The 15,329-nt window shown below is 45.0% G+C and overlaps 1 protein-coding gene across 2 annotated transcripts in view; it reads left to right on the top strand.

The window, feature by feature from the left end:
• The window catches only part of CPPED1 (calcineurin like phosphoesterase domain containing 1), a 120,608-nt gene that overhangs the window by 26,455 nt on the left and 78,824 nt on the right, over positions 1-15,329 (top strand). For both annotated transcript variants that reach the window (XM_008141576.3, XM_054714744.1), the window contains exon 2: positions 2,420-2,638. In XM_008141576.3, the coding sequence (XP_008139798.1) occupies positions 2,420-2,638 (219 nt within the window). The remainder of the gene's footprint in view (positions 1-2,419; positions 2,639-15,329) is intronic.

The following is a 15,329-nucleotide window of genomic DNA, read 5'->3' as shown; positions in this document are numbered from 1 at the left end:
ATGTCCAGCCATATTATCCCACATGGTAGGATCTTTTTTTTTTTTAAGACTAAATAATACTCCACTCTATGTACTAGTATGTATATACCACATTTTCTTTATCCATTCATCTGTAGGTAGGACATTTAGGTTATTTCTATATCTTGGTTTAGCCTACTTCTTGAAGGGACAGACATCCTATCATCGTATTCTGTTTATTAGGAAAAAGTCACCAGGTCCAGCCCACACCCAAGAGGAGGGGCTGCACAAGGATGTATTGTGACACAGGGGTCTTTGGGGCCTTTGTGACACATAGTAAGGGCTCGGTGAATGAGTTGAATCCATTATCTTGCAGGATTGCTCGCTGTCCTTAGCAGGGAGATGCATACACCAGGATTTCCTTCAGTCCTTGTTCAGATTGAGCTCAGGTTGTTGTGATCCACCAAGCAGCTGCTGTAACACTGAGCTGTAGGTCAAGAACTGGTGGATTATCATGCATATACAGTTTGTTCTATAAAGTATATACAGGTGGTTATGTTTGTTTGCATGGCTGTCCTTAAGTTTTGATAAAGGAATTAAGAAGGAAGGAGAGCCTAAAGCCAGAGGTCCACTTTAAGATCATAGTAAGCTAAGTATGGTGGGTGGGAGGGTGGCCATGGGATTTTAAAAGGTTACATACAACTGGTTCCTTCTTGCTGTACAGATCTCAGCTTAAATGACACCATCTCAGAGAGGCCTTCCCTCTCCATCCAATTTAAATTAGCCATCGGTTCCTTCTTCATCCTCACATAGTCCTTGGCACCTTCTGGCTCAATTCTCTGCTTATGTCCTTGTCTATCTCCCCCATGAGAACTAAGCCCAGGAGACCAGAGACCTCACCTGTCTTGGTCCATCCCTGTATGGTCAGCACCCCGAATGGGGCCTGGGAAACTAGGCTCTCGGTAAGTGCTTACTGAGTACATGAATGAATCGATCATGGAGACATGAGATTATTCCAAGGAGTTTTGGAAATACAACATTTTCGTGACTTCCAAAAGAAATGCCACTTACTCGGTTAACATGGAAATTACATTCATTTATTTTTAAAAAGAAAACGGTTTTAAGATAGTGGGGTAGTTTTTTTGTTTGTTTTTTTTAAAATATATTTTATTGATTTTTTACAGAGAGGAAGAGAGAGGGATAGAGAGTTAGAAACATCGATGAGAGAGAAACATCGATCAGCTGCCTCTTGTACACCCCCTACTGGGGATGTGCCCGCAACCAAGGTACATACCCTTGACCGGAATTGAACCTGGGACCCTTGAGTCCGCAGGCCGACGCTCTATCCACTGAGCCAAACCGGTTTTGGCTGATAGTGGGGTAGTTTTATCCGTGTCACTGATTGCTGCTGGGCCATTGGGCAAGGCAGGTCACTGCTCTGGGCTTCAGTTCCCTTGGAGGGTAAACACCAGGGCTGCAGATCAGGGGGCTTCAGACTGTGCCATCCCCAGATCCCAGTTGGACAGGGACAGCTCTGTGTTTACAGCATTGGTCTGCCACCTGAGGTTTTGGTTGAAGAAAGGACCCTGTGGCCAAAAAAAAAAAAAAAAATAGTTTGCAATCCACAGGGCTTCCATGCCCATGAACAGTCTTTCCAGCTCTGAAGAAGCAGGCACTGGCTGTGGTTCTTTGGCAGAAAAGGGTAGATACCTGTGGCTGGTGAAGCTTTGGGCCAGCGGAACCAATAGGAAGGCAAGCCTAATCATTTCAGTGCATGTGATCTAGCTCCCTTTCCAAGAATTCCTTCTCCTCCCTCCCCTGCCCCACCTCCCTCAATCATCACATCTCACTTATGCCCACATCATGCTGCCTTTGAAATGTTAGCATCGATTTTTTTTTCACATCAACTAACTCATTTCAACATTTTATTTCTGGCACGGCGTATCCCACCAGATAGCCAGAGCTTCTGAGCTCCAAGTTTTATAATTGAAATTCTGTCACATCCCCTGAAACAGTGCAAATTGTGCCATTAAGCCTGGCTAAAAGATTTGAGAGTACTTCACCTAGTAATTTAAATATAATACTTCTGGCAGCTTTCAATTGGGTTTTTTAAATTCTAATTAAAACCCTATTATTGAACATTACTATCCCCTCTATAGTGGGCTATTGTGCCTCTGAGCTCCATTTTGGCCAGCTAGCTTTTAAACAAATAGCTTGTTGCATGGCTGTGAGGCCCACGTGGTTTGTCCTGGCCTTTGGGAAACACTAGGTCCCAGGCATAATTAGTATAAATCAACATACTCTGACTATGACAGGAAAATGGTATGTTTGACCAGCAGCTTATTAAAATGACCTACTTAATTTAAGAAAAATATTGTATCTACTTGCATGGTAACCTGGATGCTTTCCCTGGCAGCCTTAATAATATTTCTCCTCTTTCCTTTTTTTTTTTTTTTTAAAGAACAGGAAAGGGAATGGAAAGGCCCATTCTACTTCATCCAGGGTGCAGATCCACAATTTGGACTGATGAAGGCCTGGTCCACTGGGGACTGTGACAATGGTGGAGATGAGTGGGGGCAGGAGATTCGTCTAACTGAGCAAGCCATTCAGGCCATCAACAAGCTGAACCCCAAGCCCAGATTCTTCGTTCTGTGTGGGGACCTCATCCATGCCATGCCAGGTAAGATCCGGGTTGTCGCCGTGACCTGTTCTCCTTTGCCCAGTTATAACTGCATTTGCTCAGAAAAAAAATGATTTCTCTTAAAAGTTGTCTTTATTCGGTAATGGCTCATTTCTTCTCTTCATGACTGTTGCAGTATCATCAAACATCAGAAAAATGCACACTCATTTTATATTTAGAATTTGGTGAGATTAATCACAGTAATTAGGCAGAGCTGCAGTTCTGATGATCTGAGCTTAGTATGAAAAATGGAGCAGATCCCCATGTGTCACCTTGCTTTATTTCCAGGGGACAAACTTGAACTGCTTCCAGATAACTATATCCATAAATGTAATTGTCTCTTCTACCAATTTTATTTCTCCTGTATTTGTTAGTGCTTTTTTAGTTTCAAGTGACAGAAATCTAACTTAAACTGGATTAATTGTTTTTAAGGTATTACCTAATGGCACTATAAATATCAGAGGTAGAGTTGGGTTTCAGGTATGGCTGGATCCAGAGACTCAGAGGTTGTTTTGGGACTTGGACTCTCCATTGCTCAGCCCTGCTCTCCTTTGGCTTGACTTCATTCTCATGTAGGCTCTCTCTAGGTAGTGGTCCCTGGGGCTGTAGGTTTATATCCTTCTTACAGAAGCCACAACAGAAAGAAAGTACCTTATTCTTGGTGGTATAGTCAAAGCCCCAGACCAACACCCAACCAGCTCATGTGGGCCACTGAAGCTAGGGTGTGGGTTCCACTCTGCTGCAGCCACGTGGTCTGAAGAACAGGATGGGTCCCCTAAGGGAGAGTGTGATGCTGGGAATGTGAAAATAATAGATGCTGGGAATGTGAAAATAATAGATGCCTTCTAGAACTCACTTCCTTTTTTTCTTCCCCTACCCTGATATCCTTCTCTGATAGCCCAATGAGCAAGTATAAGCAAGTGGAAACTGCCCCTGCCCCTCAGGGAGGCAGAGCAGGCATCTGTGGCTACTCTTATCTAGGTCCTGGTCTCTGCATAGTGGAATAGCAATGACCAAGGACTATTGCAGAAAACACTGCAGTGGCTATAGGTGTTTGTTTTCATCTGATGTTAACTTGTAAACCAAGACTCCTGCAATGATGTCTGACACCTTTAGAAGCCAAGGTTCCTTTGCAGTAAGCCAAAGTGCACTAATTTCTCCCCATCAGGGCTCACTTGTCTTCCATCTTACCTCTGCAAAACAATCCCAGAAGGAAGATAAAAGAATGGAGAAGGGGCTGCCCAGAATTGCTCTCCCGGCAGTGTAATCAGCAGGGAGAACCCTCAGACCTTCCCTCATCTGTTTACTAGCATTTTACAAAAACTCATCAGTGTGCACATGCCCACGTCATCCACTCCCAGCAGGTAGAATCCAGTGATGTCATCTCTAGAGAAGTAGCCTGTCCTGCGATTGGGCCTCTACAAAGGTGGCCAGATGGAGAAGAGGGATAACAAACTAGTGGAGAAAGACCTGAACACTCAAGCTCAGGGGGCTGGGACTTCAGCTCCACATCGGCTCCTGATGCACTGGGTTATCTTGGACACACTCCTTACCTTCTTAAGGCCTCAGTTTCTGAACCAAGAGCCGTTGATGGCAGCAAGAATTTAAAACCTCAACAGTCTGGGGCTGTAGAGTACAGTGGCAGATGACTGACTCTATACTTCCAATCAGTTGCTGAACATCTTAGCAGCTTGGTACAGAAACACATTCACAGGAAGGTGGTGAGTTTGTTCTGTAGAGAGGTAAAATCTTAGTTGCCTGTGTCTTGGCCACCCGGTGACTCTTGGCCAAGGGTTCCTAGGTGCTGAGCTTGTACAGTGCTAACGTGACCACAGAGTGCTCAGTTTCTAAAAGAGTTAGAAGTCATAGCAGGACTTGAAGTAAACCAAGATAAGGTGTTAGTTGATCAGACAGATTAATGCTACTTCCAAATGGTCTGATTTGCAGTTAGCTGGGTTTTTGGAATCAATAAGCACTATAGCATCAGCTAGAGAACTCACTCTGGACCAAACAGTGAGCAAATTTCTGTTTTTATTGGACACTTGAAAACCAGATCCTGAATTTAACATTTTTCTGTCCGGTTTCTTTTCTTTAAAAAAAAAAATATTTCAATTCTTTATTGTTTAAAATATTACATTTGCCTCCTTTCCCCCCCATTGACCTCTCCCTGGCCACTTCTACCCCCCAGCACATACCCTCACCCCCCTACTGTCTGTGTCCATTGGTTATGCTTATATACATGCATACAAGTCCTTTGGTTGATTTCTTACCCTCCCCCCCCCCCCCCCCCCCCCCTCCTTCCTTCTGAGGTTTGACAGTCTGGTTTCTTTTCTTTAAAAATAGAGTATTATGGGACTTGCTAGAATTATATAACATGTTCTTGTAGATGTTTACTACTTGTTCTGAATTATGTTAATGTATTCAGTCATATTGTCACCAGAAAGAGACCAGGACTGAGCGTAAGCAGTGAGAGGAAACTTAAAGGACTGATTATTAGGGGCCATGTCTCTTTTGGGACAAGATAGGTTAGGGTGCAGGCCCCAGTCCAGTTGGCTGGGAGACAGGTATTGGTGTCACACAGAAAGAAGATTCCCTGATTTTCTAAGCAGACAGTGTTCTCACTGGTGAAGAGGTGAGTGGCCTTGTTGTTCTCATTTTCCCAGACAAAGTTCCAGCCAAGGTTGCCCCCATAAGGAGCTGGAAAGGGCCTTTGGGATTGACCTGTGTAGCCCCAGTGGTGGTGTTCTCAAAAAAGATATATTTCCTCTCAGTCTCCACCCAAAATTTAGAATGTGTGAGTCTGTGGGAGGGGGGTTGACGGCAGTTAGATTGTAATTGAGAGTTGCAACTCTGCCATGGGAAATAGCTAGCACAGGAAAGGGGTCGACCTAAACAGAACTGGGAGGTATCGGTCGTTGGGAAGGTTGCTGAGATGATGGGCCAGGCTGATAATCAAATGGGGAGGCACATGGGTTCAGAAAAGAGGCTGTTGGGTTATGAAATAGCCCAGTTGGTGGAAGGCTGAAGGTTGAAGGTTGAGAGAAAAGTTGCATAAACATTGATCAAGATATCCTAAAACTTTTCCTGCTGCGAGTGTTCTGTTGATGCAAAGAGGTGCCTGATGTGCTAGGACGGTGTTGGTTGTAACTGGTCCTAAGATGGAGACTGTTGGATGAGTGTTCAGTTACGTTGTTTAAATACGACTGGAGTGACTGAATGGCTCTGCCTGTGAGCATTCCTCTTGTCATTTTTGTGAGTTGGAAGTTATAAAGTTCACCAAGGCACACGAGTTGGAACAGGGGCCTCCATGTACCTTACAGTGGAAGGATAGAGTGGAGTTGGCCCATGTGTATAAGGAGGTTGGGGCTGCCGTGTAGGGGCTGCCGTTGATGAGAGGGGAAGACAGAGCCAGCAGTCCTGCACGAGAGTGGGGTTGGTGGTATTGAGGAGGTGATGTGTTAGGTTGAGGGTTCGAGAGAGATAGTGAGGACTTAGATGTTTAAGAGGTATGGGGTAGACCTGCATACACAATAAGGGAGGAGAAGGCTTGGGGGATCATTGTAGACTCTAACAGATATGGGCGTAATTTCAACCAGATGGTATAAGGCAGTGGCTCATTAAAAAGTAAAAAATGACAAGGGAGACTCTGAGGAGTACTACCAGCCAGAATAAAGAGTGAGTAAGGGCCTCCCAGGCTAAATTCTAGTTAAGTTAATCCCCAGAGTTGACTTCTAGCCAGTTTATTTGGTCCCAGGAAAAGTCTTTGAAATCTCCCTGCAGATAACAATCCCACAAGAACGTCAGTAACTTTGTTCAGTCCTGGGAAGAAAAGGAGAAGGGACTTCTTTGAGGAAGGATAGGGTAAGTGTTCTGCAGTAGGGACGGGGCTGGCCAGGGCAGGGGCCAAAAGACAGGGACCAGCACAAACAGGACAGTAAATTGAAAGATATGGTTTTTATGATCAGCCCTACTGTTGGTCAGAAGACCTCGTAAATGTGAACTGGTTTGAATAAGCAATGGGGGAAGCCTGGCTCATAGGGGAGTAGGGTAAGGGTCCAGGGCTTACGGTTCCTTAGAAATTTTTGTCAATTTGAGACCAGTCTGTCCGAGGCTGTCACTCAGCTACAAGCTGATTGGTGGTGGAGTCTGTGGTGCAGGGGTTCGCTTCAACTTGGAGGAGTAGACCCAGGATGGATATCCCCGTAGCTTGGCCGCTGTTGGTGTGGTCAGGAGTGCCTGGTGTGGACCTGTCCATTCGGGCTTTAGCGTCCCCGTGCTGTAGGATGCCTGGAGAAATACCCAGTCTCCCGGCTGTAGTGGAGGATCAAGGGGAGAGTCAGTGCTAGGCCTGGGGAGAACTGGCCGACATGCTGCCGAAGAAGGTGGCAAGTGAGGTTGAGGGTGCAGAGATAATCTCCCAAAGGGCTAGAGCAGTGGTTCCCAACGTGGGCACACACCCCACAGGTGGGCAATTTGATTTTTAAGAGGGGCAATTCGAGAATGAGTTATTAACAGTGAATTTTTTGCATTGCTTATGGTTCTAGGGGCCTCATATACAGCATATAAATATACACTGAGTGGCCAGATTATTATGATCTCTGAACACATAATAATCTGGCCACTCAGTGTATGTATGTGTGTGTGTGTGTGTGTATGTATGTATATATGTTTATATATGTATATATATATATATATATATATATATATATATATATATATATACATAGAGAGAGAGAGAGAGAGAGAGAGAGAGAGGCACAGTACATGAATTTGTGCATGGGTGGGATCTGGCCAGCCTGGCTCGGGGGAGGGGACATGGGCGGTTGGCCAGCCTGCCTGCTGGTCGAACTCCTGGTCAAGGGGACAATTTGCATATTAGCCTTTTATTATATAGGATATACACTGAGTGGCCAGATTACTATGCGTTCAGAGATCATAATAATCTGGCCACTCAGTGTATATTGTGACATATTTATGCATTTCAGTTCTCTTATATGTTTTAAACTATATTTGCTATTTTTTTCATATCACTTCATATTATTATTTTTAAATAGTTTCTTAGTGATTTCTTCCTCAGTATTTCAACTGTCCTTTCATTCTTTTATATTTTCTTTCATGGATGCCATGTTCTTTGGAAGCTTGTTTAGACCAAGTTAATGGCCCTTTAGGCTTCCTTCACGTGAATAGGAGTTCACTTTTTGAATAATAAGAATTATATGTCACGGTGGGGGGGGGGGGGGGGGTGGCGAGCCTCAGGATTTTAGAGATGCTTAGGTGGAGCATGACCTAAAAAAGGTTGGGAACCATTGGGCTAGAGGCAGTCGGGAAGTTTCAGAGTAGGAAGGGTCTGCCATACATAAGCTCGAAAGGGCTGAAGAATGTGGGGCTCGAGGGGCTGATCGAATGCGAATGAAGGCTAAGGGAGTAGGGTGATCCAGGTTTCTTGGACCTCAAGACTTAGTGAGGTGTTGTTTGAGGATTGAATTAATTTTCTCGACCTTGCCAGAGGATTGGGGATGGTAAGGGATATGCAGACTTTGGTGGATCTCTAGTGCAGTGGCAACCCCTTGGGTGCCTTAGAGATGAAGGCCGGACCATTATCTGACTGTAGGGAGGTGGACAGGCCAAGATGTTCAGTGAGGGCCGTAATTGCCTCAGTAGCCTTTTCTGAGGTGGCGGGAAAGGCCTCTACCCACCCAGAGAAAGTGTCTACAAAGGTTCGTAGGTACTTGAAATGCCTTAGGGCAGGGGTCCTCAAACTTTTTAAACAGGGGGCCAGTTCACTGTCCCTCAGACCGTTGGAGGGCCAGACTATAGTTTAAAAAAAACTATGAACAAATTCCTATGCACACTGCACATATCCTATTTTGAAGTGAAAAAACAAAACGGCAAAAACACCCACATGTGGCCCGCGGGCCGTAGTTTGAGGACGCCTGCCTTAGGGTGTGTGTGTGTGAAGTCAACCTCCCAGTCTTTACTGGGAACCTGTCCTCTGGCCTGGTTAGTGGGAAAAGATGGGGGCGTTTTGAGGGCACGCTGGGGAGAGGTCTGAGAGCAAGTAGAACATTGAGTGGTTATGTTCTTGAGGTAAATAGCCATCCGGTGACAGATGATTAGGGGGTGAAGGAATGTAAGGAAGGCCTATTCCTACGTGGAGTGAGTTGTGAATCTGGGTTAGGATTTGGGTGTCTGCTGTTGTGGGAAGATCAGTGTTCTGCTGTGGTGAGCCAGGCCCCTTCCCAAACAGCTCCTGCCTGTGTGAGGCGGGAGAGTTCCTCAGTGGCGTAGGAGGGGTTAAGAGCTGGTATAGCTAAGAGCTGGGATTCTGCAGGCTGGTATGTGGCTGCCCTTCTCGCCTCCCTGTCTGCCTTGCTCCCTAGAGCATTGAGTCCTGTATCAAATTGATGCCCCTTGCAATGGGTTACTGCTGCCGCTTTAGGGAATCTTGTGGCCCGAAGGAGCTTGAGAATGAGGTTGAGGTTGGTGATTGGGGACCCTCTGGTTGTGAGGAAGCCCCTTAAAAGGAAAGGTATGGCTTTTATGATCAGCCCTACTGTTGGTCAGAAGACCTCGTAAATGTGAACTGGTTTGAATATGTATTTTATATTCAGTGCGACCCAAGCAATTTATATCTGTTCTGAAGATTTGGGCTGTTTTGTGGGGTTGTAACTGAGCCAATGAAAGGACTGTGACTTTTTGAGTGTTGTGGTCTGAGATTAAACAGAATGTTTTAAAACTAGTTATCATTTTTAAATATGCAATTAGTGGCTTCCTCCTCATTTAGTTTTTATTCAGGGGCAGACACTAGAAAAGTAATTATTTGCTTTGACTGCTTAGCACATTGTTAATTATCAAATGCATATATTAATAGGCAACTAAAATCAGAAAGCATACTTTTAATTCCACATAAGTAATATCTTGGGCCAAGTAGTTTTAGGTTCAAACTGGAGAAAAAGAACTTTATGGGTAATTCTTTTCCTAATGAAAGTCATAATATGCTTTTTCATTGCAAATATCTGTCATAATATTTATTCATCCACAAATTTTCATTGTGTGCACACTAAGTGCCAGTAACAGTGCTAGATGCTGCGCATGTGATAGTTGGATACCCAGATCCTTCCACGGAGCTCAGAGTCTGGTACGGGAAATGCAAAACCAGAGATGCTAAGAGGAGCTGTTGGAGCTGAAGAAAGCAGGGCAAAAGATGTTTCATTCTGCAGACATCTTTTTTGTTATCCTGGTATTTTTTATTCTCATAAAGCTTCTCTATGGGAGAAGCCACGTTATAAATAGCAAATGAAGATTTGTACAAATATTGAGACCATTGATTTTCAGTCCTTCACTCTTAAGCCCAGGGTTACTTTCTTCGGTCCTCCTGATGTTAAAGCATCGACCCACTGATACTGTCCCCAGGTGCCTTGTTAGATTTCAGCAATTATGTGGGAAGCTGACAAGTGGGAACAGGATGATACAATTACAGTGCAAGAGATTCCTTTCTGCCGTTAGTATAGTTTGTTATTAGCACACGTATCCAGCCCTGTTTATTAAAAAGTGCCATAACCAATCAAAACAGAAAATGTGGAAGGAGTTCTTCCCTTGATGTAAAGTCCCCTTGAAGAATTCTTTGGGTGTTGACCTCCACGTGGTCAGCTGTTACCTGATTTCCTTTCAGATGGTGACTCAGCCTCAGAAAATCCTTTATTATGTGATGTGAAGCAAGCCTGCGTTAGCATTATTCCTAGATGGTGTGTTAGTGTCCTATGACTACTGTGACAAGTTACCACAAACTTAGTGGCTGAAAACAACACAAATTTATCCTCTTAGAATGCTGAAAGTCAGAAGTCTCACATGGATCCTCAGAGAAGCCTTCCTTCTAAAGGTTTCTGCTTTAGAGACTACCCACTAGGCTCTTTCCCTCATCTTCAAAGCCAGAAAGAGCATCTTCTCTCTGACCTTTGATTCTTTCATATTTCTATTACTCCTACTTAATTTGATAAAAACCCTTGTGAATGCTTTTTCATTGCAAATATCTGTCATAATATTTATTCATCCACAAATTTTCATTGGATTTGGGTGTCTGCTGTTTTTGGGTATCTGGCCCATTCCAATAACCTAGGACCGTGGTCGGCAAACTGCGGCTCGCGAGCCACATGCAGCTCTTTGGCCCCTTGAGTGTGGCTCTTCCACAAAATACCACAGGCCTGGGTGAGTCTATTTTGAAGAAGTGGCGTTAGAAGAAGTTTAAGTTTAAAAAATTTGGCTCTCAAAAGAATTTTCAATCGTTGTACTGTTGATATTTGGCTCTGTTGACTAATGAGTTTGCTGACCACTGACCTAAGATAATCTCTCCATCTCAAGATCCTTAATTTATCACATCTGCAAATTCCCCTCTTGCCATATAAGATAACGTATTCAGATTCTGGGGATGGGATGTGGACATCTTTGGGGGCCCATTATGTAGCCTGCCACAGATGGCCTAGGATGGACCTCAAGGTCTGTCATCTGCCAGGAACTGTTGCTAGCTCACCTACTCATTATAGTCATGAAAAGGAGGTGTCACTGTTTTTTTTTTTTTTCATTTTTTACTGATGGTGGTAACTGGCTCAGAGCAGTTAAGTACTGTATTTTCCGGTGTATAAGACGACTGGGCGTATAGAAGATTTTCCTGGGTTAAAAAGTCGTCTTATACGCCGGAAAATACGGTACTTATCCCAGTGTCACTCAGCATGTCATTGGTGGAGTCAGGATCTAACTCAAGTCCATGTATTTCCAAACTTCATGCATTTCTCCTAGCAGCCACCTACAAGAAGGGTGGTCTTGTAGGTGGCTGCTAGGAGAGAGCAGCCAGGAGCTTGTGTGAAATACCTGCCCAGACCCAGTGAGACAGTCAGCAGTGCAACAGATGCTCAGGTGAATCTTATGGACAGTCAAGTTTGAGAAGCAACTACTAGACTAAAAGGCACAGGGCCACAGGGCCCTGCATTTTTTTTGCTTCTCAGTGTGTGGTAGGCAGTTAGACAATAAGAGCATAGCAAAGACGATAGGCCAGGTGCAGAAGGTCACCGGGGCAGAAAGCTCTGGGTGCTTAGCAATGGGCAAAACTGGGAAAACAAGGACCAGCGATATGCTAGGGCAGTGGTCGGCAAACTGCGGCTCGTGAGCCACATGCGGCTCGAGAGCCGCCTTTTGCCGCTCTGTTGACTAATGAGTTTGCCGACCACTGTGCTAGGGTAACCTTTCCTCCCCTAGCATATCGCTGGTCATGGGGTTCGAACCCTCCCCTGACCTTTCCTCCCCTAGCATGTTGCTAGTCATGTGTTAGACCCCCTTCGAGGGGGGGGGGGGGGGGGCGACAAACAAGGGGGTTGGTGAACAGTCCTTAAGCATTACCCAGGACAATGAGTTTTTGACGTGCATCAAATACATCTAGGCCTCAGTTCAAGTTTCAGCTCCAGGCCCAAAAAACAGCAAAACCAGATAAGTGACACCTTGGCTGACCTCAGGACCAGCTGCACTGACTAATGACCCCCTGCCCTGGCACTGACCAGTCAGTAGAGACCAAGGCCCAGAGCAGACATAGCTTGGAAAGCTGATGCATATCTATTGGGGTTCTCCCCTGAGGCCTCCAGATAAATATCCTCAAGAAGTGAGGCTCTTAAACACCTGAGCCTTTCCCCACCCTGTTCCCCCAGGCGCGTTTTCCTTGCCTCTCTCTCCTAAGCTCCAAGGGTCCTTCTTTGCCTCTGTAACTTGTTTCCTGAGCCCTTTTCTTCTACGACTCACTTCTACTTCTGTGACTTTCTAAATAAACTTTCTCCTGTAGTTTGAGACTTGGCTCTGAATTCTTTCTTAGTCAGCACTCAAGTACTGAGGTTGCTGAACCGAGGTCTGGTCTGACTCCACTGGTCTAACACCTGGTGCCATTTCTCTGCCAACAAATGTATTATGTACACTTTTTGTGTGTTTGCAAGTGGTTTGTGAAAAGTCCTTTCAACTGTTAAAGATAATGGTGTTTAGCAAGGAAGTTATCAGTATTTTAGTCTTACCATGCTCAGCTTTCAAAGGGAAGTGCTTTAAGTTTGTAGGTTTTGTTTTGCTTTGTAACCAGTTTGAATTAACCAAATCAGGGTGACTTCTGCCATTCAGGGCTTCCTAAACAGAACTTGATGAAAATATTGAGGAAGACAACAAACATTTTTGCTTTAAAAGGATCTTTATGTGGAATGGTCAGGAGACTTAGACCTGGTTCTTTGTGTTGGGTAATATATACATGCATAATCCCTTACCTGCCATTCCTAAATTCAGAAAGCTCTGAAAACTAAGAAGTTTATCGTAATTTTGAAACTTAATTCAGTTGGCAGCAAAACTGACCTGTACTGGCATGAGACTATTTATAGTCTCTATTTATCCTACTTAGTAAGAATATTCATATGTTCATATATTTGCTAGGGAAATAATACTCAAGACCCAGCTTCAGGTGTTATTTGTTATTTGCCCTATGCCCAGTATTGGTATTTTAAAGTTTGAAAAACTTCAAATTTCAAATGCTATTTGGCACAGACCCTTTTGGATAAGAACATATGGATTTTCAGTATTGAACTTTTTGGATTTATAGATTAAGAAACCTTTGATCACTAGAAGCAGAAGTCTTTATCCTCCCTCTGATTTAATGTTGTTTTCCAAGTTAACTTCTGTGTTAACACAGAATCCATTTTAGTTTCAAAGTTAAAATGATCTTATATTTGAACTAGAGGCCCAGTGCACGAAATTTGTGCACGGTGGTGGTGGTGGTGGTGGGGGGTGCGTCCCCTCAGCCCAGCCTGCATCCTCTCCAATCCAGGACATCCCTCTCACAATCCTGGACCACTGGCTCCTAATCGCTTGCCTGCCTGCCTGGTTGCCCTTAACTGCTCCCCACTGCTGGCCAGGTCACCCCCAACTGCCCCCTCCCTGCCGGCCTTGTCGCCCCTAGCTGCCCCCCCCCCCCCCCCCCCCCCCCACTGCTGGCTTGTCGCCCCTAGCTGCCCTCCACTGCAGGCCTGGTTGCTCCTAACTGCCCCCACCACCAGCCTAGTCGTCCCTCACTGCCCCCCCTGCCAGCCTGATCGCTCCCAACTGCTCCCCTCTGCTGGCCTGGTCACCCTTAACTGCCCCCTCCTGCCAGCCTGGTCGCCCCCAACTGCCCCCCCTGCTGGCCTGGTCACCACCAACTGAACCCCCTGCCGGCCTGGCCACCCCTTACGGCCCCCCCCCGCCAGCCTGGTCACCCCACGCAGCCTGCTTGTTCAGTCGTTTGGCCATCCCTCACTAACCCCCATGCAGGCCTGGTCGCCCCACGCAGCCTGCTGTTCAGTCGTTTGGTTGTCCCTCACTAACCCCCCTGCTAGCCTGGTCATAGGCAGCCATCTTGTGAGGGCATGAGGGTTAATTTGCATATTACCTTTTTTATTATATAAGATTATATAGGATTTTTTGGACCATTTCTGTTGGTACCAAAGTAAAAAATGGAATTGGATTTAGAAATGATTCTGAAACATTGAAAAGAGATGGAATGGCCCTAGCTGATTTGGCTCAGTGGATAGAGCATCAACCTGCAGACTGAAGGGTCTTGGGTTCAAATTCCAGTCAGGGGCATGTCCTATGGTTGCAGGCTCAATCCCAGGACTGGTCCGGCCTTGCGTGCAACGTAACCAATCGATGTGTCTCTCTTACATCAATGTTTCTCTCTCTCCATCTTCAACTCCCTTCCACTCTCTCTAAAAATCAATGGAAAAAAAAAAATATCCCTGCATCAGGATTAACAAAAAAAAAGAAAGAAAGAAAAGAAAAGGAAGAGAAGATGTGTGCACAGAGGTGATTGCTGTAGATAAGTGCAAAATAATCCACTTAGGTGGAAAGTCTTAACTCCCAGACAGAGGAGGACTGGGCTTCTGCAGTTAGAGCTGCAAAGGATGGAGAGGAAAGGAGTCAATGGAGTGGTGGTTAGGATTGGGAGATGCTATGGGAATTACTGATAAATGGCATTTTGGTTTTCTGAAAAGACCCAAGTGAGACCTGAAAAGTTCCATTTCTCCTAGTTGGGTAGCCCCTCACCTTCAATTAGATGTGAATAGCTGGGCCAAGGTCCATATAAGAGTAGTCTGGGCTGGTGAAATGACCATTAAGATTCCTTCCCCACTTGGAAATTTCTAATTCTATTAGGAGTGGACAGAATTGGGGAATAAAGTCACCGAGCAAAGATAGAATGATTTGGTACCCTGGGCTTTAGGCAAAGAATAAGCCATTTGTCCTTTCATTGTTCACACAGATCAGGAAGGTTGGTATTCATTTTCCTCAACTAGGCAGGCACAAATGCATGAACATAATTCTGGTACAGGCAGACTAAGATAAGCAAAGCTTCAGAGTCATAATTTTCGAAAACCAAAGCAAGGATTAAGGCTCTGGCGAACAAAAGGCCTTATCTCATTCCTCCAACCCTCTACAAGTTCACCTTCCCCAAGCTTAATTCTAAATTCTAAAGGGCAGTGGGTGTATGTATCAGTGTGCATTTTCATCCAGTGCCCAACACTGTGGGCACACGAAAGGTATTCAGTGAAAGCAGGTCAAATAAATCATTTTATGTTTCCTATGACCTATAAGAGAGCAAGCAAGGAGCCTAGCACCTGGTAGGCACTCAGCACAAAGTTCTGGA

Source organism: Eptesicus fuscus, chromosome 4, assembly GCF_027574615.1.
Source record: "Eptesicus fuscus isolate TK198812 chromosome 4, DD_ASM_mEF_20220401, whole genome shotgun sequence".
Lineage (NCBI taxonomy): Eukaryota > Metazoa > Chordata > Mammalia > Chiroptera > Vespertilionidae > Eptesicus > Eptesicus fuscus.
This window is presented reverse-complemented; position numbering and strand designations above follow the sequence as displayed.